The following is a 21722-nucleotide window of genomic DNA, read 5'->3' as shown; positions in this document are numbered from 1 at the left end:
AGGCACAAAGACATCCCTTTCCCCACCCCATTTTAATTCTTTAAAACAGACTATCAGGAAAGAGGATGTGGAGAAGGTACAGAAACATGCCTCAGAACAGGGCCTCCCCAATGTGCCAAGAGATGACCCCGCCTGCCTGCCTCTCTCCAACTTTAGGAGGCTCGCACAGACCCCTCAGGGACGAATTCTCCTCCCAACAAGCCTGTCTCTTCTGACTGCCCTCCTCTCTAGGAGGGATCACCATTCACGTTCTTGGATATTCTGCTACACTGACTTCAACCCTCTTTCTGCCTATGCTCAAGTTTCTCTCAGCTTGAAAAAACTTCTCCCTTAAACTTAGCCTGCCTTCTGGCCATTGTCCCTCTCTTCTGGGTCAGCTTTTTTTTTTTTTTCCTAAAGCCTAGGTCGTTAATTTTATGATTTTAGATTTCATAGACCAGTAGGAATTTTAAATAAATTCTGGGGTCAACTTAAAAAAATCCCAACTACCTCCTAATGTCACTATTATTTCACAGTAAAAAGAAGTGTTTAGTAGAAAGAGAGGAAGAAGTGAATAATTTCAGAAAAGGGCAGTCCTTCCAAAGAAAGGAAAACTGACAATTTTATATGACATTAAAAAAAAAGAATTTCCAATCAAATAAGACAGAATAAATGCACATATAAAATTCTTCTTCCTCATAAAACAAAAATTATAGTGAAGGAGAAAAAAGAGATATGAATAAGAGATGGCAATATATTGGGTTGGCCAAAAAGTTGATTTGGGTTTTTAAATAGCATCTTAGGGAAAACACAAACTTTTGGGCCAACCCAGTATACTTCTGGGAGATGCAGAGCATACATAAAGTGGTTCTGACATTAAAGAAGGGGAAGCTGCACGTCCTGTGTCCTGGAGTTCTCAGGGCATGGAGGCTCAGCTACTGCAGAATGAGAGGAAGAAGCGAAAGATAGGAGTTAGCTGACAGTTTGTATTCAACTGACTGGACCAGTAGGTCCTACCAATCCCAACACCCAGGTCTTTGTTGACTAGACACCTGAAGTTCATCCACTGTGTTGAGAAGCTGACCTGGAGAAGCCGCAGAGAAGATCTATGAGGTATCTGGTGGGTGGGGAGGGGAGGGGCCGGGGGTGTGGAGACAATGAAAGTATCAGGCCTGCAGTCCTGATACTTAACCACCCTGAGGCCTGCAGGCCGCCCAGCTCTGCCCTGCACAGCCCAGCAGCTGTGTTTCAGTGCCTCACTCTCAAGGAACAAGAGGCTACAGACAACGTGGGGAGCAGACACAAAAACAAATGGCCCTAACTCTAATATCTTCAGAGACAGAAAAGATTTGTATCATACAAACGGATACTTTTATTAAAATGAGAGAAAATTTGTTAAAGAAATCAAATAGATGAAATACATTCCACAGAAAGAGGAGACGGTAAAGTCAAGGAAACCTTCTAGAGAGCAGAAGAGATTAAAAGATGGAAAGTAGGAAACCTTAAGAGATCCAACCTCTGATAAAAGAGATTTCTAGAGACTAGAAAAAACACAAGGTAGGAAATTATCAGACACATTGCAAGTAAATCTCTAGAACTGAAAACCATGAGTTTCAGATTGAAAAGGCCCATTAGATACCCAGCAGAACAGAAGAAAAAAGATCCGGATGCTAAGACACAGCTTTGTAAAATTTCAGAACACTAAGGGTAAAGCAGAGATCCCAAAGGATTTGAGAAAGGGTTTAAAAAAAAAAAAAGTCACATACAAAGAACTGGAAATCATTATTGGATTTCTCAAAAGCAAGCCTGGAGGCTAGATGATGATGGAGCAGAGGCTTCAAACCTCTGAGAGAAAATGCTTTCAGCCTAGAATTCTCTCCCCAGCCCATGAAATGACACCCACGCCAATTAAGTGTGGGGACAGAATAAACACCTCCTCAAACTTGTAAGGGCTGTAAAAGCCGGCTACCTGTGCACACTTTCTTTGGACGCTCTGAAGGTTGTTCCCCAAAGAAATGAGACAGGAAAACTTAAGAAATAAGTGGCTGTGGGGTCCAGGAGACAGAGAACCCACTGTAGGGAGCTTGGGGACAGGAGGAGGGCCCAGGACGGGGGCTGTGCAGTACGTCTGGAGGGCACAGGGGATGTGGCATGAGCTTGTGGGATAGAGTACCTCGAGGGGTCTTCCAGAATTGGGTAGAACCGGTGATTACTCCTTAAAAAGTAGAAGAAAAAAAAGCAAGGATTAACCATACCCACTCGTCGTGGCAGTGAACAAGTTTTACCTTTATAAAAATTTTATGTTTATAACAATATAAACATAGAAATTGAGTTATTGAAAATTGTGATAATGTCTCAACTCAAGAAATAATATGACTATTATTTAGAATAATACACATACATACCAGAAAAAAGAACATGGAGTGTTGCCTCTGGCGTACATATATATATATATATATATATATATATATATATATATATATTTTAAGGCCTTTTAGTTCTTTTTGTCATTTAAAACTGTGTATCACTTTGATGAAAATAAAAATTAATTGTAAAAAGGGATGTTTTATCAGAATATTTCCTAATGCAAAAAAAAAAATCAAACATAAAATAACATGTCAATTTTACAATGTTAAATTGTATCTAATTGTTTTCCAGGGATAACTGTTGACAGTTTGGAAATAAGTATTTGTTGATGCTTCCCTGGTGGCGCAGACCATTGCGGAAGACCTGGGTTTGATCTTTGTGTTGAGAAGATTCCCTGGAGAAGGGAATGGCTACCCACTCCAGTATTCTGGCCTGGAGAATCCCATGGACAGAGGAGCCTGAAGGGCTACAGTCCATGGGGTCACAAAGAGTTGGACACGACTGAGCCACTTCACTTCAAGGCTTGTATGTATCCGTTTGTTCAGGGTTTCAGTAACAAAGTCAACGTTTTTAGGATTCCAGGCTTACCCTGCTATGTGTTAATGAGAATAGAAGGCATGGCCCACAGTCCTCACACTGCCATGCTGGGGCCTGAAAGGGGAAGGAGAGGGCCAGCCCATACATCAGCTTCAGAAGGCTGTTGGGTTCAATGTTTTTCACCTAGACCTTTGCAAATGGCTTTCACATCTCTCTAGTCAATTCCCTTTTCCATTCACTCCTTTCTGCCACCCAAGTTATCTTTTTATAACATGTCATTCCCCAAGCTCAAACTTTTCAAATTCCCTGACGCTAGTTAAAAGGTTCCCAAAGCCGATAGTAAAGTTCAAATGTTGGGCCTGGCATTCAGGACTCTTGTGATTTGTCCAGCCTTACTTCCCTCATTCCCTGCGCTCTGGGCATCACCCTAGACTATTCTCAATTCTTTAACACACTGGTAACCTTCCTTTCTCTGGGCCTTTGCTCAAGCTGTTTGCTACCTGTAATTCCCTTATTGCTCACACCTTCCCCTTTAAAACCCCCCTCTTGGAAGCCTATCCCAGCTCTAGTCAATACTGAGAGCAGCCTCCTTGGGATTCTCAGTAAGCACTGGACAGTAGGATATAATCTGGCTAGGTCTGGTTAATGCATGTAGATAGGTCTTCCCCATCAACCTAGATTGAGCCCTAGATTGAGGGCTCCTTCAAGGCCAGGCCTGGCTCTGGTTCATGTTTAGTATGAGGTACAAGGTATGCCAAATACTGGCATCAGCACAGCCTCAAGGGCAGCAGGTCAAGGGATTTTATTGCGGGCCCTAACCAGCGTGTGGCTGGGCTCTAGTCCCTGGTTATCTAGACTGCAGGAATGGGCCTGAGTATATGTGAATATGTGAAGACCAAGACCCCCTTCCATCATCCTAGCGGATCTTCATCATCACTTTCATCCTCTCTTCTGGTCAAAACAGACAGTTAATGAAGTAACGTTTTTTGCCAAACACCCTGTGGCAAAACCAGGACAGCTCCAAGAACCCGCATGCAGCTGCTGCCGCTGCTGCTGCTGCTAAGTCGCTTCAGTCGTGTCCAACTCTGTGTGACCCCAGAGACGGCAGCCCACCAGGCTCCCCCGTCCCTGGGATTCTCCAGGCAAGAACACTGGAGTGGGTTGCCATTTCCTTCTCCAATGCGTGAAAGTGAAGTTGCTCAGTTGTGTCCGACTCTTCGCGACCCCATGGTCTGCAGCCCACCAGGCTCGTCTGTCCATGGGATTCTCCAGGCAAGAGTACTGCTAGCAAACAGCAACCAAAACCAGAAGCAAAGATCAGTCTTATTTCACTGTTCTTGCTTCTGAGACTGATTCAGTTCCAAAAGCTCTAGACAAGTTACAGACTTTACGAATACACTGAATACTATGAGTGGGACCTTCTTCCTGACTACGAGCAACTGTCCTGGGTCAGTGCTGGGATGGAGAGAAGCTGGAAGAATTGTTAGAATTAAATCTCTTTCTTACTGGTTTATGATGTGTTTGGGTTACCTATGATGTGGGTCCATGTCCCACACTGTTGTTGAAACATTTTTTAGTATCATGGAAGATTTGCCCTAAAATAAAGTGGAAAAGGACTCAAATGCAGAAATTCAAACTGGCTGACACTGCTATAACTGGAATAATCTTTTGAACAGAAACTGATTTTGTTCCCCTCTTTTATAATTCTTCACTGGTTTCCAATGGCCTGTGGAATATAAAGTCCAAATCCCTTTGGAGGTATTGCAGCCCTTCACATCAGCCCCTGTTGCTCAGTTAGTTCAGCCTGGTGATCCCCACCCACTGTACATTCCAGGAAGGTGAACGACTTGATTGAGGCTCTTTCCACATCTGCCTCCATGGTGTGCACACTTTCTGACTTCTGCCTGGAATGACTGTCCTTGGCTTGTTCCTTGAATGGGCTTCTATTCTTCCTTCAGCTCTCAGCTGCAGTCTCTCCTCCTCCTGTCTGAGCTCCTCTTCTCCCAAGGGCCCACAGCACTTTGCCCTGGTCTCCATGGAGGAGGTGATGGTCATATACTTTATCACTGGTTACTTGTCTTATCTCCAAGGAAACTGTAAATTCCTTAAGGGAAAGATGGAATCTTCGTATTTAAGTCTCTAGCAATGAACAGGTGTTTTCTACACAGTTGAATGAAACCTGCCTTCTGAGATTGCACAGGTGTCTACCTTCCCCCCAACCCCGGGACAGAATGACTGATGTGGGTGAGCCTTCAGGTGATTAGGAAGTTTCCAGAAAGAGCGATACAGAAACAACTACATTCAAAGCTCATCCAAATAAAACCATTTTAAAAGATTTCATATTCTGTACTTCACAGCTTGGGAAGGAGTAAATTTGGCCTTTAACAACTGGGTGATGACTCCCACACAAAGCCGTCTCGAGACTGAATGACTAGTGACAGTGACTTCATATCTAAAAAGCTCCTTGAAGAGATCCCATATACAGGGTATTTCATAACCTCGAATGCCTTCTCTACACACAGTTTCAGCCCGCCTCTACCTTAAATGCGTGCATTACCATTCCACTGTGAGGACTTTAGAATCTCACACACAGCCACTCTGACATGAGGTTAGATTAAATCGTCTCAGTGTCTCTGACCTAGCAGCCTTTATGTCCATGGCAAAGAAAGGGGGAGGGGGCTAGAGGCTTGGAAACCCAGTGCGCACTAAATCGGCCGGCTGCCCTTGCAAGAGAGATGATTAAAATGCTGAGGTTCAGTAATCAGGCCAGGATTGTCCCTGCATCTGCTCAGCCTGCCCCTGATTAGCCCTAATCTAGAAGGCGTATGTTAATCTCAGCTTGTATTCTGGGTCATTTCGATTGATTAAGCAACAGGAAACCTTTCCCATTCTACATTAGGGATGTGAAGTTCTCCTTTTTGTTTTTCACAGAGACCCTGCACAACCCTAGTAAGAAAGCTCTCCTGGCATTTGTACAGTGCTTTTCAAAGTCTTCTCACCCCCACTGCACAGCACTAGCTTCCTGCTGAGACTCTGGAGCAGCAGGCAGGGCAGGTATTCTTCCCTTTCACAAATGATAGGCAAGTCCTGTTGGCAGAACCATGGGCTTACCATAAAAGCGCATACTTATAAAAACCTGGAGCTTTTAGTACCCCAATCTCTAGTACCTCATCTTTCAAAGCTGTAAGAAACCATAGAGTTCTTCAGTTTAGAAAATCCAATCCCCCCCTTTCTTTAAATTCCGAAGCATACGGATAAAAAGTTTATTTAAACAAAACAAAACATGGACTGAGGGAGACTGAGTGGCCGAGCCGGTGGTAAGGCAAGGCGCTGGGAGTCTCTGCAGGAACCGGCAAGCCTTTACCACTGACCACTACAGCCAGCAGGGACCTAGAAGGGAGAGGACAGTTCCTTTTGGGCTCACTGCTGCCTCTCCTCTCAGGCTTCTTGGTATGGTTTACAGAATTGGCAAAAATGGGAAAAGAGGCCAAAAGAGCCTTGGGAATTTCAGGCCCCAGTGCAAGGGTTTCCTTGGCCAATAGCAAGCGAAAGTGAAGCTGCTCAGTCGTGTCCAACTCTTTGCGACCCCATGGACACTAGGCTCCTCTGTCCGTTGGATTTTCTAGGCAAGAGTACTGGAGTGGGTTGGCATTTCCTTCTCCAGGATTCTTCCCGACCCAGGGATCGAACCCAGGTCTCCCGCACTGTAGACAGACATTTTATCGTCTGAGCCACCAGGGAAGTCCAATAGCAGTCAGCCCCCAAATCCTGGAGGAACTGCTGGCCCCAGAACAGAAAAGAGGAGACCTGACCCTGCTCTATTTTTCTACCAGTTGGATATCATTCTTGAGCCCAAATGGTCAAATACACTCCTCCCATCTTAACAAATAGCAATTACATTCTTTTAGTTGCTCAGGCCCAAAACTTGGAAGTCAGGCCATCTCTGACTTCTCACGCAATTCATCAGCAAATTCTCTCATTTCAAACATAAACCCAGAACACAGCCACATCGGCCGCTGATCCCCCAGGTAAACTCCTATCCTCTCTCGCCTGGACTACATGTTAGCTTCCCTTCAGATTGCCCTGCGTCAGCCCTGGCTCCAGTGCACTCTCTGCTCCCCAGACAGAAGCCAGAGGGATCTTCTGAAACTTCCACACGATGGACATCGGGACACACATTCTGAAAATTAAGATATTTGCTTTTCCTTGTTTTCTGCAAAACGGGTTCTGCAGTGGTCTGTCTCTGAACGTGTCACGAGGGGAGGCTTTGTGGTAGACCATGGGCGCCAGCGAGAATAACTGAACGTTAGGGTCACTGCCCTGCACACTCTGGATTCATCATTCATGAGCTGATCTACTCTATTCCTGACCTCTTCTGAGGTAATGAGTTCCATCACTTACCTACCACGTGATGAATCTCTTTCTCTCACACACATATATGCATTTAACTGGAATTTATTTACTGACGGGAATTCATTTATGGCACCCCACTCCAGTACTCTTGCCTGGAAAATCCCATGGACGGAGGAGCCCAGTAGGCTGCAGTCCATGGGGTCGCTAAGAGTTGGACACGACTGAGCGACCTCACTTTCACTTTTCACTTTCATGCACTGGAGAAGGAAATGGCAACCCACTCCAGCCTGGAGAACCCCAGGGATGGGGGAGCCTGGTGGGCTGCCGTCTATGGGGCAGCACAGAGTCAGACACGACTGAAGCGACTTAGTAGCAGCAGCAGCATTTTGAGATCTGATGAATAAGTCTATACATCATAGTTAGCTAAATCTTGGTATTGTTTGACAACAGCTACTCCAACTCGCCCCGCCTTTTTAGTGGCTCCCTACTAAGGGAAAATAAACTCCAAATAGCTAACAGATGAGGAATTGTAATAGCCTTTCCCACAAAGACTCTACCTTATGCCTTCATCACAACTGTACCCGTCTCCTCAGTATACCTTAGCCACCACATGTATTTACTCAGGCAGGTCTCTCTGCCTAGAATTACCCCTGCCAACCTATGTCCTGTTCTTTCCCCGTCTTTCAGGGGTTCCTCCAGACAGAACAGCCCACCAGGTTCTCTCCTTCCGGGGATTTTATTGCTTCACCACTCATTTGGCACCAGATCTGTGCTAACCTGTTCCCAAATAGTTATTGTTTTTCTCTATACAAACACTGCTTACTTAGATCTTGGCAGGACGATGTTCTTGAACAGTGAACAACTTGAACACAGTAGACGTTAATACCTGAATATGACAGTTGATCACGTTCTTCATGATTTTCAGAAACTTGATTACATTCCCCTTAGCTTTGGTCTCTGTGGCCCGAAGCCTTTTACTCCACTTTGGAATGAGTACCATTCTCCCCACAACACTCTTAAGGCAGCAGCCGAATGCTGTAGGCAGTTCAGGTGCATTTGATGTGAAGGTAGAACAGGTGCTTTTATTTCCATTAGCTTCCCAGTCAGAAAGAATCCTGGCTCTGCCACTTACAGGCTTATGAAGTCCCACTTTCCTCCTACATAAAATGGTAATTACTAATACTCAGGGTTCTTGAGAACTAGATGTGCTAATGTGGGCAGAGTCTGGCACAGTGCCTGGCACACAGTAGGTGAACACTAAATGTCAGCTGCTTTCCCAGGTGACTTGGAATGAGAAGTCTGATGAAGTCTGGCTGGGGTCACAGATGTTAGACTACAGCTCTCAGGAAGCAGAAAGGAAAGCAGAGACAGTGCAGATCTCCTTTCAGCTGCGATTTGCTCCTGCCAGGAAGCACATCATTCGCCAAAGGCCTTCAAAGATGCAAAGATTAGAGATAAAAGCCATGAAATCAGGGCAGACGGACTGGTGGGCTGCTTCCTTTCTGAATGCAGCGATGGTCAGCACAGGCACTGGAACCACATGATGACATATACGAAACAGCTGCCGATTTGGTATAGCAGTAAAGACACAACCTAGGCTAAACCACTAATCAATATTAAGACTGTTAACTATATGATCAGGGACGGTATGATATGATATCACCATGCTGATAAACTTCTAAACCCCAGAACTAATAGCACACGCTGGAGCCCAGCAGAGCTCAGAGTTGCAAGCCTAGTCAGGGTCACCCAGAACCACAGACTGCCCTCCCCCACCCCACGCCATGACAAGACAGAGCGGGACAGACAGCCTGAGGAAGAATGGGCCTTTCATTTGCTCTCACAATCTGGGAAACCTTTGGGAATTGTTGTTTGCTGTAACTGAACCTTTCAGTCCAAAGGCCTTTCTAGTTGGTCATAGAAATATCTTTTAGTTTGGGGAAAAACATTGATGGTTGTGAGAGAAAAGTAGCTAAACAAATAAGTTATCAAGTAAACATAACAGTTGGTGAAAGAGCAATAATTCTTAAAGCTGAAAGGAAAAATTCACAATGTAATGCTTTCTGTGGTTTACGCATAAGAAAGTGAACTGTATGTATTAGGAAAATGCTGGCTTAAATGGGGTGCCTGTGACTGTGACTGGAAAGGAGAGGAATAAATAAGAAAGTGAAATCATCTATTGTTATTACCTAAGTTACTTCTGCAGTTTTTAAAGAGCCATCAAAAATATCTGTAAGTGTCTTTAGGGAGGACAGGAAGGAGGGAAGTCCTTTAAAAAATCTTATCTCCAGGCTTAGAAAGAAGTTACATCAGTGCCTGACATCTAAGGAAAGCCACTACTATATGAAGAAAAATAGGCATGGTGTGTCCTGACATAGCGATGGGAAAACATGACGGAAAACCAGGTGAAGAAGCTAGTAGGCAGCAGCAGGCAGATAAAGAGGCTGAGAAACACAAACAAGGACCACACGGCAAGAGGACAGATGAGGGCAAGAAGATGAAGGTCATGAAAAGAGCAATGATGTCAAATGAAAAGGAGAGCCAGGTAACCCTCATAATAGTAAGATAAGGGAGAAATAGAAAAAGCATTTCTCTCTCAGTGGTTCTGTTTCTGCTATATTAGCTGCTTCCGGGACATTTAATCTTCCTTTTCCGTGTTTTTAAAGTCCATGGCTTTTGAGGGCATTTGAGGGATTTATGGATTAAAATATGTATTACATCTGGCAGGTACCGAATATTCTCATGAAGCCAATAGCAGACTCAGAGGTACCCTGGTGTAATAGGCACTTCTCAGCACCCAAGATTTTCTCTCCTCTGACCAGACAATCTCAACCTGCTCTTGGAAAACCCACTTTCTGGAATAACTTCCATAGCAGTGTCTTCTTCTGGGTAGGGCAGTTTCACTGTGTCCTTAATCTTGATTTTGCAGGCCACAAGAAAACTGTCTTGCCTGCATCCCACAAGCCAAATGTTAAGAGTGAATTCACTTTTACTTTATTAGTGAATGTATTTCAAAACATAATTTGGAGATATAATTTTACCATTCCCTCTTAAAATTACTAGAGTCCCCAGGAACACGAACGAAATCAGGGTTTTGTCCTTTAGTGTTCAGAATCACTGTGGGCTACATCCTGGAGACTGAAATCCCAATGTAAGACTGAACAAGCTGACTCCAATCCATGCTGTTCTGACCAAGAGGGCTTTAAACCAAAAATGGCAGCAAAGTGTTTAATACTTGCAGGACATGTAGGTGCTCAGGAAGATGTCTGATCAGAGATGTATGGAGAAGGGCAGGAGCAATCTAGTAAAGTTCCAGAGATCACTGGAAGGGGATAGGGGAAACACTCCAAATCTCCAAAGTCTGTGTAGTAGACAAGGTGTGAACAAACCTTGTAAAGAGTTGGTATTTTTAAATATCAAATGTAGCCCATCTGACAGAAACCTCAGGAGAAAGTTACCAAGCTGTTTACCAAGAGTTTGCAATAGTCGGGTGTAGAAATGGACCAATCAGGAGACCAATAGGTCTTCTTACCTAGAGTTAAGAATGGAGATTTATTTTTCTGTTATTATTTTCAAAATTTTTATTATAGAAAATTTCAAATAGGCACAAAAGGAGAGACTAGTGTAAGGACTCCCACCCCCTGTGCCTACCACCCAGCCCTTGCCTCCTCCATCTGAACAGGGACAGACTGAGGCAAAAAATCTGCCAAAGGTGCTCTCCTGATTTTTCAATGCCTCACTTAGCCCAATCTTAGAGCATCATTTGGGGGTTTCCCTGATGGCTCAGATGGTGAAGAATCCACTTGCAATGCAGGAGACCCAGGCTCGATCCCTCAGTCAGAGAGGTCCCCTGGAGAAGGGAATGGCTACCTACTTCAATATTCCTGTCTGGAGAACTTCATGAACAAAGGAGCCTAGTGAGCTATAGTCCATGGAGTCGCAGAGTCAGACATGACTGAGCGCTTCAGCAAAATTTGCTTTAGACACAGTCAGACACCTGAAGACAGCAGATTAGAGGTGGAAATAAACAGTTAAGGGGTCAGACGATCACAAAGAAAGAAATCTATCTTATAAACTTCATTTAAATTGAGTATTATTCCATCTTTCCTATGGACTGTAGTGTTAACATAACCAAACTGTTAATGGGGACAAGTTCTTTATAAAAGAATTCCAGCTAATAAAGGCAGAGGAATTTTCTAGTGTTATAGAGAAATCTCTAGTTTGAAAGTTTTAGTGAAATAATGGATCTACACAAAATCATTAATGGTTACTAAAACCACTGGGGCTTCCCTGATAGCTCACCTAGTAAAGAATCCTCCTGCAACACAGGCGCTAAGCTAAGTCGCTTCAGTCGTGTCCAACTCTGTGAGACCCCATAGATGGCAGCCCATCAGGCTCCCCTGTCCCTGGGATTCTCCAGGCAAGAACACTGGAGTGGGTTGCCATTTCCTTCTCCAATGTATGAAAGTGAAAGTGAAGTCGCTCAGTCGTGTCTGACTCTTAGCGACCCCATGGACTGCAGCCTACCAGGCTCCTCCATCTGTGGGATTTTCCAGGCAAGAGTACTGGAGTGGGCTGCCATTGCCTTCTGACCCCGGTTCAATGTCTGGGTTAGGAAGATCCCCTGGAGAAGAGATAAGCTACCCACTCCAGTGTTTTTGGGCTTCCCTGGTGGCTCAAAACCATTAGGTGACCAGGTGATGAGGACTGCAGAATAAAGGAATGCCACCACCCGTGCAGGCTGCAGTGGCTGGAAGGGTAGCCTCTTAAATCTACCCTCCGGCCACTTCCTTTTTTCCACAAAGATGAAGCCCCTGTGGTCTGTTCAGCATTCATTTGCAACAGGCAATTTGCCATACAGAGGCCTGACAATGACACAGAACTTTTAGAAAGCACTGGGCAAAAAGGGCCACCAGAAAGGGCAGCAGCAGGAAGTCTGCTTCCCATGCACACCTGTGCCTGGGGTACAGAGATGTCTCTGACATCTACCCGTGGGGTTTACAAATTCCTTTGGGAAACGTGCCAGCATACTGAGTGCTAATGATGCCCATGATATAAAGGTAGATCTTTATAGTCACCTCTTAGTTGAACCAAAGGAAGGATGGGTCATTTCCGCCACAGTGCCCCGCTAAACTCTGATTTCGTGCTGTGCTTTTCTTGTCACAGACTTATTTTCTAATCATGTCTTCTTTAAGCTAACATGAAAACTAATTTGTATTTCTTAAGTATGCAGCAGCTGGGCAGGGGGTGGAGGAGATGGTTCAGGCTTTACCCTGGCTTGCTTATAGAAACTGTCTAAGGATTTAAAATGTGTCATGAGTGATTTGCATGACAGATATTGTGTGTATGGCAAGTAAGAGTTGACTATATTTACATTTATAAAACCTACAGGGCCATTTCTGTTTCATAGGGCTGCTATGAGGATAAGTAACATTATATTTAAATGATTTAAGTTCTTGAAAAAAGAGATATTGTCTAAATTTGAGGTAGTATGGGTGGCTCAGACGGTGAGAATCTGCCCACAATACAGGAGACCTGGGTTCGATCCCTGGGTTGGGAAGATGCCCTGGAGAAGGGAATAGCAATCCACTCCAGTACTCTTGCCTGGAGAATTCCATGGACAGAGGAGCCTGGTGGGCTACAGTCCATGGGATCACAGAGTCAGACACGACTGAGCGACTAACACACATACACACTGTTATTTCATAAAGGTTTTCTCCCAGGAGTCAAAGCCACCATGTAGTAGCTAACAGAGACGGACAAATGGAAGAAACAAGCTTAAAGGTCCGCCCTTACCCCCCAGACTTGCTGAAACACACTCTTGGCCCCCAAGTGTTCACATGCCCTCTTGTCAATGAGAAGCTCTGTTTAATGAGAAAAGAACTCTTCAGGCAAACAGTGGGGCTGTGAAAGCTGAAGGAAGGGAAGGCCAGGGAGCAGGTCAGCTATAAGTGGACATTCCTAACATTAAAGTCTTTTCTCATAGTTGCAATTCATTTTTACTATCATTATTATTACTGTTTTGCGAGAAGTTGGAGGGGCTGGGGAAAGGACACAAGATTCTTGGAGGAAAAATAATTTTAAGGTGAAAAGACAAAGATTATAGTCAAGAAACACCGCTGGAAGCTGATCCAAAAATAATCAGGCAAGTTTCCTTTTCTCCTTCCAGCAAGGCTGAAATATTGGGGTGACCAAAAAGTTTGTTCAGGTTTTTTCTGTAAGTCCAAGGCTCACTTAAGCAGTCAAGACATTTCAGGAGGTTCAGACCAGTCTCTAAACAGTCCTGCCCATGAGAGCTCGCTGTGAAGGTGGGTTGGTACCTGTGCTCTGGCAGTAGGGTGGCTGCAGAGCACCTGAAACGTGGCTAGTGTAACTGAGGAGCTGGGCCTTTAATTTTATTTGACTTTAATTAATTTTAACTTATAAAGGGCCAGAGCAAGGCTCTAAAACCTTTCAGTGAGCCAACTCCACACCTTAAGCATGCTTCAACTGCATACACACTGCAGAACATGGTAAGAGTTGCTTTTTGTTTAGATGGAAACTCAATCTGAAATTGGACACTCTGCATTCACCTAAAATATATTTTCCTGGCATTTCCCTTATTTACATCATAGCTTTTTTCTTTACTGCCCGACCCCATCAACTTATGTTGACATATCCTACCTCCTGGGTGCCTAGGTGAGAAACTTTGCCAGCACTGGAGAGCGCCACAGTAGAGCTACATTATGGCACCACAAGCAGAAGGGGGAGGCTGCTTGGGCACAGTCAGAGAACTGCTGGCTGCCTTGGTGAGCCAATCTGATAGCAGGGCTTTGCAGTCTCGCTCAGAGCAGTGTCTCAGTTTCCATATTGAAACCCCTTCAATGATTCTCAGATCCATTTGCTAGCTTTACAACAGAAAAGATGTTTCTATCAATTTTACTTTCGAAAACCCCATTTAGGCTCTGAAAATCTCTCAATTGGGGCCTTTCTAATAATGAAGATTTGGTATAATTATAATGTCACAGGCAATCGTGCTGACAAAGCAAAACCAGTATGTCTCCTCGCTGGGCCTTTGCTCTCAACTCTGACCAACGGGAGGAGAAAAGAGGCTTTGTCAGGAGCAGATGCACAGCGGGAGGCCCTGGGAAAGCAGACCTGCTGAATGAGGCAGGTGCCACTTAGACATTCACTTTACTGACTCCAACCACAACCTTCCTTTCACTTGATACCCTGCTCTCGGCAGGAGGATGGGGAAAGAGCATCACACAAAGAGGAGGCATGTTTATCCTGTTCAGATTACTGCTCTGCTAGGCTGCTGCTGCTGCTAGGTTCTGCACATTTGCTCTTTATTAAGCAAATGGTAGAGCTGAGAAGCGAATCCCTGTATTTACACAGGTAATCTGAGAGCCAGAAGGGCCCCAAAACCATAGTGGCTGTGATGTGCAGGCTATCAGAGTTAGTAACAGTGTGCTGACATTCCTTCAAAATCCTAACGCAAGCACAAATAAAAAGAGGAAAGTACCCTTAACCAAGAACCTTAAAAACTTTACTCGGTAAGAATTTCTCCTGTTATGATAATCTAGTTCTTGTGTGAACAGTGATTAATTCCCCTTTTACATGCTTAATTAAAACCACTTTTTCATCCACATATTGAATAGTAATGACTCCAATTAAACTTGTCCAATTATGGCTCTAGATTTGGTATGCAAAAAAAAAAAAAAAAAAATCCCTTTACAGAATATTACCTGCAATGACAGGCACCAAGATTCTGTCTTGGTTACAAGGAGCTGGAATCATCTAAGACCAGAATCTGTCTTTCGAATACAAAGACTCAGAAAGATCTGGGGACCTAAAGGGAAGGAGAATGAGATAACGAAACATGTAACTTGGCCTTGAGGACACTGGAGGTGGAGAGGATGCCGTGGTCAGTGGTGTCTGTCTGCCAGATGGCGGGTACCTTCTCGGCAATCTCTGCCCTGGAGCCGTGACCTGAGAGTCCTCTGCCCAGAACGTCCCTAACTTGTCACGTTTCCCCAAGCTGAGAATACCAGATACAGACCAACCTGGCTTCACACATGTGCTAATTCCCTCTGGGGTCCCAAGGAGGCAACTCTGAAGACATTCAGCTTTCAATACAGAAAACACCTCAAAGCATCTGAAGGACCTGGGCATGGCTCAGATGAGTATTAAGAATCGAGATCAATGTATAGGGGTCACTTCATTGTAAAGGCCCTATCTTTCTCTGAAGGGCCTCGATTAGTAGCAATTTCTTGTGTAAGATGATGAATCCCTGAGGCCAACCCAGTTTATGACGGTGTAGAGGAGATGACACATCCCCTTTGAATTTGCAGACTCTGCAAGGAGAAAGAGGACTCTAAATATCACAATGATACTTTCTTTTTCTTTGGTTGTGCCATGTGGCTTGTGGGATTTTAGTTCCCTGGTGAGGGATTGAACCCAGGCCCTTGGCAGCGAGAGCACTGAGTGCTAACCACTGGACCAGCGGGGAATTCCCCACAGTGACACTTTCAAGAGGCAGTTCTGCTCCTTCGGAATGTATCCACAGGTCAGCATCTTTGCAGGAGACAAAGGTACCAAAGAACGCCAAAACTAAAAACTCCTTGAGCTGTATAGGCAATGTCTGATGAGTGACAGAAAAGACTTGGTACTTCTGGAGAGCCAGGTCTCAGTTTTGTCTGCCCCAGCATGCCTCAGGGATACAACCTTTGTCTGTTAGTGCCAGAGGCTTTCTGAAGCAAGGATTCTAGTGTGAGATTCATTTCCTTCTCCCAGCTCACTGTACCAGATCCTAAGAATGCATCCCAGAGGTGTTATGAGTGAACCCTCTGAAGACTAAATCCCTTCCCATTCAATGTGAGTGTTTAATAACAGTAATAGTAGTAGTAGCAAACAGTTATTGTATGCTCACATTGCCATCAATGTATATCCTGGGGGATGGAGATCGAGGTGTCAAAAAAACTGCTACTTCACTCTGAGAGCTATTCTGGAAGGCATTTTGGACCTCAGATCACAATGAAGCGGGTGGGGAAGGAGGACAAACCTCTATGCTACGAAAGGGCTGGATGAGTGACATACATGAGACAGAACTGTAACCTCTTTGGATTCTAGAATCAAGAGCGCCATCGCACATCTCCATGTTCCCATTTCTCAGAAGCAGCCATGTTTCATTGTAAAATCTGGAATTCATCCAATGGTAATGGCTTCTTTCAGACTAACCCACAAGGCTCTGAATACTCCATCCTTTCGAGGGTCATGATAAGTCCATTAGCATACCTGTGTTGAAAATGGCTGCAGCTGAGAAGAGGAATTTGCACTTGTGGAGCATCCAAGTGGAAATGGGCAAGTGGCCTTGGTTGTGAATAAAGGGACGAGAAAGTGAGTCTAGGTGTCGCCACTGCTTCCTGTCTCAGATTTTCCTGCTCAGGAATCTGCAATGCACAAAAATAGGCCAGCTCTTCTTGCAACCCTCTGCCCAGCTGTTTACTGGCTGCGGATTAGGAGTCACGTGGCAGGTTTTTTTTTTTTTTTTTTTTAGCAAAGCTTTGCTGTCTCTGAGCTGAGAAGGTCACTGGGAAGGAAGGCTTATGATGCATTTCTGTTGCCCTCCCCTGTGCAGGGTGGCACAACCTGCCAGAAGGCCACAGTGCTTTTGCTGCGGTCTTTAGAGCAGCGCTGTCTAACAGAGCTTTCAGCAGTGGTGGGGATGTTGCGTATCTGTGGCCATTAGTAGTCACCAGCTGCATGTGGCTATTTAAATTTGAATGTGAATAAATTAAAATTAAATAAAAAAATTAGTACCTCAGGTCACATATAGCTAACTGAGCACTGTGTGGCTAGTGCGACTGAAAAACTGAATTTTTAATTTTATTCAACTTCCATTTAAATTCAAACAGCCACATATAGCTAGTAGCTACCGTACGAGGCACACCTTTATTTTATTTTAAAAAACTTTTGGCTGCACCATGCAGCTTGCGGGATCTTCGTTCCCTGACCAGGGATTGAGTCTGGGCGCTGGCAATGACAGGTCGGGTCCTAACCACTGGATCGCCAGGGAATTCCCAGGATATAACTTTAGATCTTGGGTTTTGATGCCATTTACTTGTTTGCTTCTGTTAAGACTCACCATGACACTGACTTCTAAAGTGAGCAACGCATGGCTATGACCATTCCTCAAAACAAGCCTGAAATACAGTGAGCCACACCAAGTAACAGTTTGGTCAGATACAGTAAAGATGATGGTTTTTATCTATTTTATACCATCTTTACTTTTTCGGTTGAGCGGATTGGCAAAATGGAGTGAAGTAGGGGGAAAGACCCCACAGAGGCAGTACAGAATCCTGGAGATTTGTGTTTGGTTTCACCGTTTAGCAGCTGAGTGACCCTGGGCGAGTCCTAGTGTAGCTGCCTCTACAGAACAAGCTATAAGGTCTGTTCTACCCACCTTCCTGGGTGAAGGGAGGTCAATGCAGAGTACTTACTTAGTCAACTGTAAGGTGGTGGCAGTGGTAGGGCTAGTAGTAGGAGTGTTGATTAAAAAAAAAAAAGAAAAGGAAAGAACGTACGAAGAAAAGAAAAAGATGAAGGCCCCAAATAATAATGTTTAATGCACACTGTCAAAAGGCAAGTAAGGTAAATCAGGAGTGAAACTGAAATAAGTTATTCTCCCAGTATGACATCTACCAACATGTTTCCCAGAATGAAGATGAATCATCTTAGGAGAAACGCCAATGCCTTGGCTTGGTCTGACTGATACCATCCTAACATCTTAGCTTCCCCTCAGGTCTCCCTGTCAGTGGAAAAGAGGGCCATTTACTTTACAGGATGGTGGCCTGAAAACCCACAGCTCCTGCTCTCAGGGGGCTTGCAGCGTGACGCTCTCACCTCACACACACAACCCTGGGGCTCAGGAGCTCACTGCTTCCAGTCTAGGAGGCACTGAACTCCCCACTTTTGCGTTAAAGGTACAGACAGTCTCACAGTGTCAAAGTAACAACAGTTATTTTAAAGCTATTATCATGCTTTATGGTGACTGAATATGCACATTTACAGTAAAACTTTACTTAATACAGTTTACTTATTTAAACTTTAAAATACTGAGGCAAAGAGTGATTTAGTGCACACAAGAATAGCATATCCACATCTTTTGGAGGCTGCAACACTGACATATTTCCTAAGTTAATTAATACTTCCATCTTCACTGACTCTTCTGGGAACAAGTCCATATATTAATGGGTCCAGAAAACGAGGACCATAGGAAAAGGGAGAAGGAGAGATGTATTTTATAGTTTATCAAGATAAGCATGGGCACTTTATCTCTTATTCTTGAAGATGAGCTGGAACAAAAGGACACACTGCAAATAATAATGGATGATGGTGGTGGTGATAATACAAAAAAGTGAGAAAAAAAGTCACCCTTTGTGATGGAAGCTGAAATGCTGCTGGAAAAGAACAGCAGCCCTGGACCAAGGAAGGTGATATAACCGATTGCAGGAGCCATTAAACAACGTCACCGTCAATTTCCTTCGCTCAAGGTTATAGAAAACACTCCCATCTATTTCCATTTTTACAGTATTCAACTCTGGAGCATAAATCCTTCAACTGTGTAAGGTAAGCACTGGGACCTGTCCTATAGACAGGAAAACTGGGTCTACTGAACAGTACTGTGCGCTCGGAACCACTTAATGTATTTGGGGGGATGCTTGAGAAGAAACTGATGCCGGCAGCTAATAATAATTTCACGTTTATGAATGATGTATCTATGTGCCAAGCACTATGCTAAGTATTTCACAGGAATCTCTCTGTTTAATGCTCTCGACTACCTCATGAGCATGGAAGTATTATCATCCTAACTAAACAGCTAAGGCTTAAGGAACTTGCCTGAGAGCACAGAGCTCAGCAGTGGTACAGCTTTCAGAGGACCCATCTAGGCCTGAAGATCCTCCCACCTCCCCTGTCCTTCCTTTTATTCTCCATGCCACACCAGATACCCTCCATGACCCTAGCCACACTTTCTATGGTAGAGGTTCTGCATCGGTGGGGGGTGGGGAAACGGGAGCTCTCTCTGATCTGCTTGCACATCTGATCAAAGCTGCAGATCCCAGATAAATATAAAATTTTTGTGCAGAATTTTTTGTGATCCACAGATCCGAGTTAAGCATGCCCTAAGGTTTGTATAATACACATAAAGCAAGTTTCTACAGAAAGTTAACACACACACGTTGCCTGCTGCAGGTCCAGCTGGGCTGATCTCTTTATAGTAAGTACAGGATGGACCTTTCAGCCATCCTGTCTCACTTGGGAGGCCTTGCTGGATAGGAATGTGTGTTCTAATCTCTCATGCAAGGACCCCACTCAAAAGTCCTGCTCCCTTATCTGAACTCTATGTTACTGTCCTTCCTCATCCATCTACTCTTTTATCCCCTTTGCTAAAAATGCCAATTAATAAAAAAAAAAAGTATCCCAGTGATCATGGCGAGATTAAATTCAACTGGGAACACACATGCATATTTTTAAAATTTTTTTAAAAGGCTAAAGAAAAACAAGGAGGCGAAAAAGTGATGACACGGTCAGTGTGAAAGGAAGATCAAGGTTTTTTCTGAAAGAATTTGAAAACTGATTTAGTGTGATCTGGTAGTTGGAATGGATAGAGAATGTACATTTGTTTAGACGGCAGCAAGACTGAGCGGGGTCCTCAGGTTGTAGGAAATTATGTTGATGAATCTGGGGCAAGAGTCAACAGTAGCAAGGCTGTTGCCAGGCCAGGCCAGAACAAAGAGGGGCAGGTGGTACTGAAGAGAAATGAGAAGGGCTGCTCCTCTGTATGTAATGTAAATGCCTTGTAACAACCAGCTTCAGTGTTCAGAAGACCAGCCCTCCAGCCCACTTCTCTTCATGTAGGGCATGGGGAAGGCAGCTGTGTCGGGCAGGACAGTCTCTCGTGCTGGATAGTAGAGAAGATGTACTTTAAGAACACTTTGGGGAATGAAATCAAGGGCTGGAGGCAGAGCCAAAGGGAAGGCTGCAGTGAGCAGGAGGGGAAGCAGTGGGCTAGTCAACTTGCTCCAGGCAGAAATGTACACCCCCCGCCAAGCTCTTTCCCACATTCCCCAACTGTACCACCTTGGTCTCTGTTTCCCTGGAGACAGGTGGGGAGACTGAAAGAGCCCGGGCACATACTGAAGGGCAGCAGGAGGGCTTGGGCAGAGGATTCTGAGGAAACAACTCTTCACCTGAGTTTACCTCCTTCTGACCATGATCTACGTCTCCCTAAACAAGCTCCCCTCATTCTAAACAGCACCCACCCGGGAATTCCTTGGTGGTCCAGTGGTTAGGACTCTGAGTGTTCACTGCTGGGCCCAGGTTTGCTCCCTGGTCAGGGAGCTAAGATTCACATTCTTATGTAATGCCATATACCAAAATAAATTCAAGATATTTTATAGTATTTAAAATAAAAATTGAATTCATAGAACTGGCATGTAATTAGATATTGACCTGATTTGGGTGAGAGAAACAAGGAAATAAAAGTGAAAGTAACAAATGAAATAAACTGGGAAAAGCTTGCAACACACACAATAAAAGGATTATATCTTTCTCCTACTGATTTGGAGAAACTCTTTATATATTAAAGACCTCAGTAGAAAAATGGGTGAAGAACACAAACAGACAAATACTAAAATATATATGTGTAGATAAAAACATGGAGAAAAAAGTAAAAATATCTTTCACTAATATTAAAAAATACAAATTAAATAAAATTCAACTTATTGCCTAACAAATAGGTATACACATACAAAGTAAATTATGCTAATATCTAATGTTGGTGAGGAGTAACTAAGCAGGTTCTAAACAGCTCTGTTAGAAGTATTAGGAAGGATAAGCTATGTAGAGAGCAAAGATTCATAGGCGTGGGCAAGATTTTGTACCAAGATGAACACTGTTATTTATGTTGTAAAAAATTACCAATAACCTAAATTATCGACAATAGGGGACTGATTATTATGATGCATAATATGATGATATATTAGCAAGTATTAAAGTCATCTTTTCAAAAAACATTTAGCCAGATGAAAGTGGTTAAGATATTTCAAAACAAGTTATAAAATAGTACAACATGATCCTAATTAGATTAAAAAATGAATGGGGTGGGGGAGGCTATATTTTAAAAACTCAACAAAAACAAAAACAAACCCTCAAGAAACATTCTGTGTAGGGGGATCATAGATGAACTTTATAATCAGGATCAAAACAACCACCCCCCTCCAAGAAAATGCTACAGCTCCCCTTTTTTCCTGTAATATTATTAGAAAAGTGCCAACCATTTTAGAAAACACTGATCCTTTCTAAGCAACTCTGATAAGAAGCTTGATGGACAATAGCTGAAGCAGATGATTCCCATTACCTTTACTGATTAACCATGAACTTCAGTTATTTGTTTTGCTTTTTTCCCCATCTAGATTTTTGTCATTTTGTTGTTGTTGTTGTTG

General features: G+C 43.8%; 1 protein-coding gene across 10 annotated transcripts in view; it reads right to left on the bottom strand.

Annotated features, from left to right (window-relative positions):
• The window catches only part of NRF1 (nuclear respiratory factor 1), a 127313-nt gene that overhangs the window by 5057 nt on the left and 100534 nt on the right, over positions 1-21722 (bottom strand). For 5 of the 10 annotated variants that reach the window (XM_060414825.1, XM_060414827.1, XM_060414826.1 and 2 more), the window contains one exon: positions 2153-2194. The exons of 2 other annotated variants lie outside the window; for them this stretch is intronic. In XM_060414825.1, coding sequence (XP_060270808.1) covers positions 2153-2194 — 42 coding nt within the window. Of the gene's footprint in view, positions 1-2152; positions 2195-10814; positions 15068-21722 lie in introns of those variants that run through there. 3 more of the 10 variants (XR_009600433.1, XM_060414830.1, XM_060414829.1) reach the window with 3 other exon arrangements.

The sequence above is a fragment of the Ovis aries genome, chromosome 4 (assembly GCF_016772045.2).
Source record: "Ovis aries strain OAR_USU_Benz2616 breed Rambouillet chromosome 4, ARS-UI_Ramb_v3.0, whole genome shotgun sequence".
NCBI classification, from domain to species: domain Eukaryota; kingdom Metazoa; phylum Chordata; class Mammalia; order Artiodactyla; family Bovidae; genus Ovis; species Ovis aries.
The sequence above is the reverse complement of the archived record's forward strand: the minus strand, read 5'-3'. Positions and strand labels throughout refer to the sequence as shown.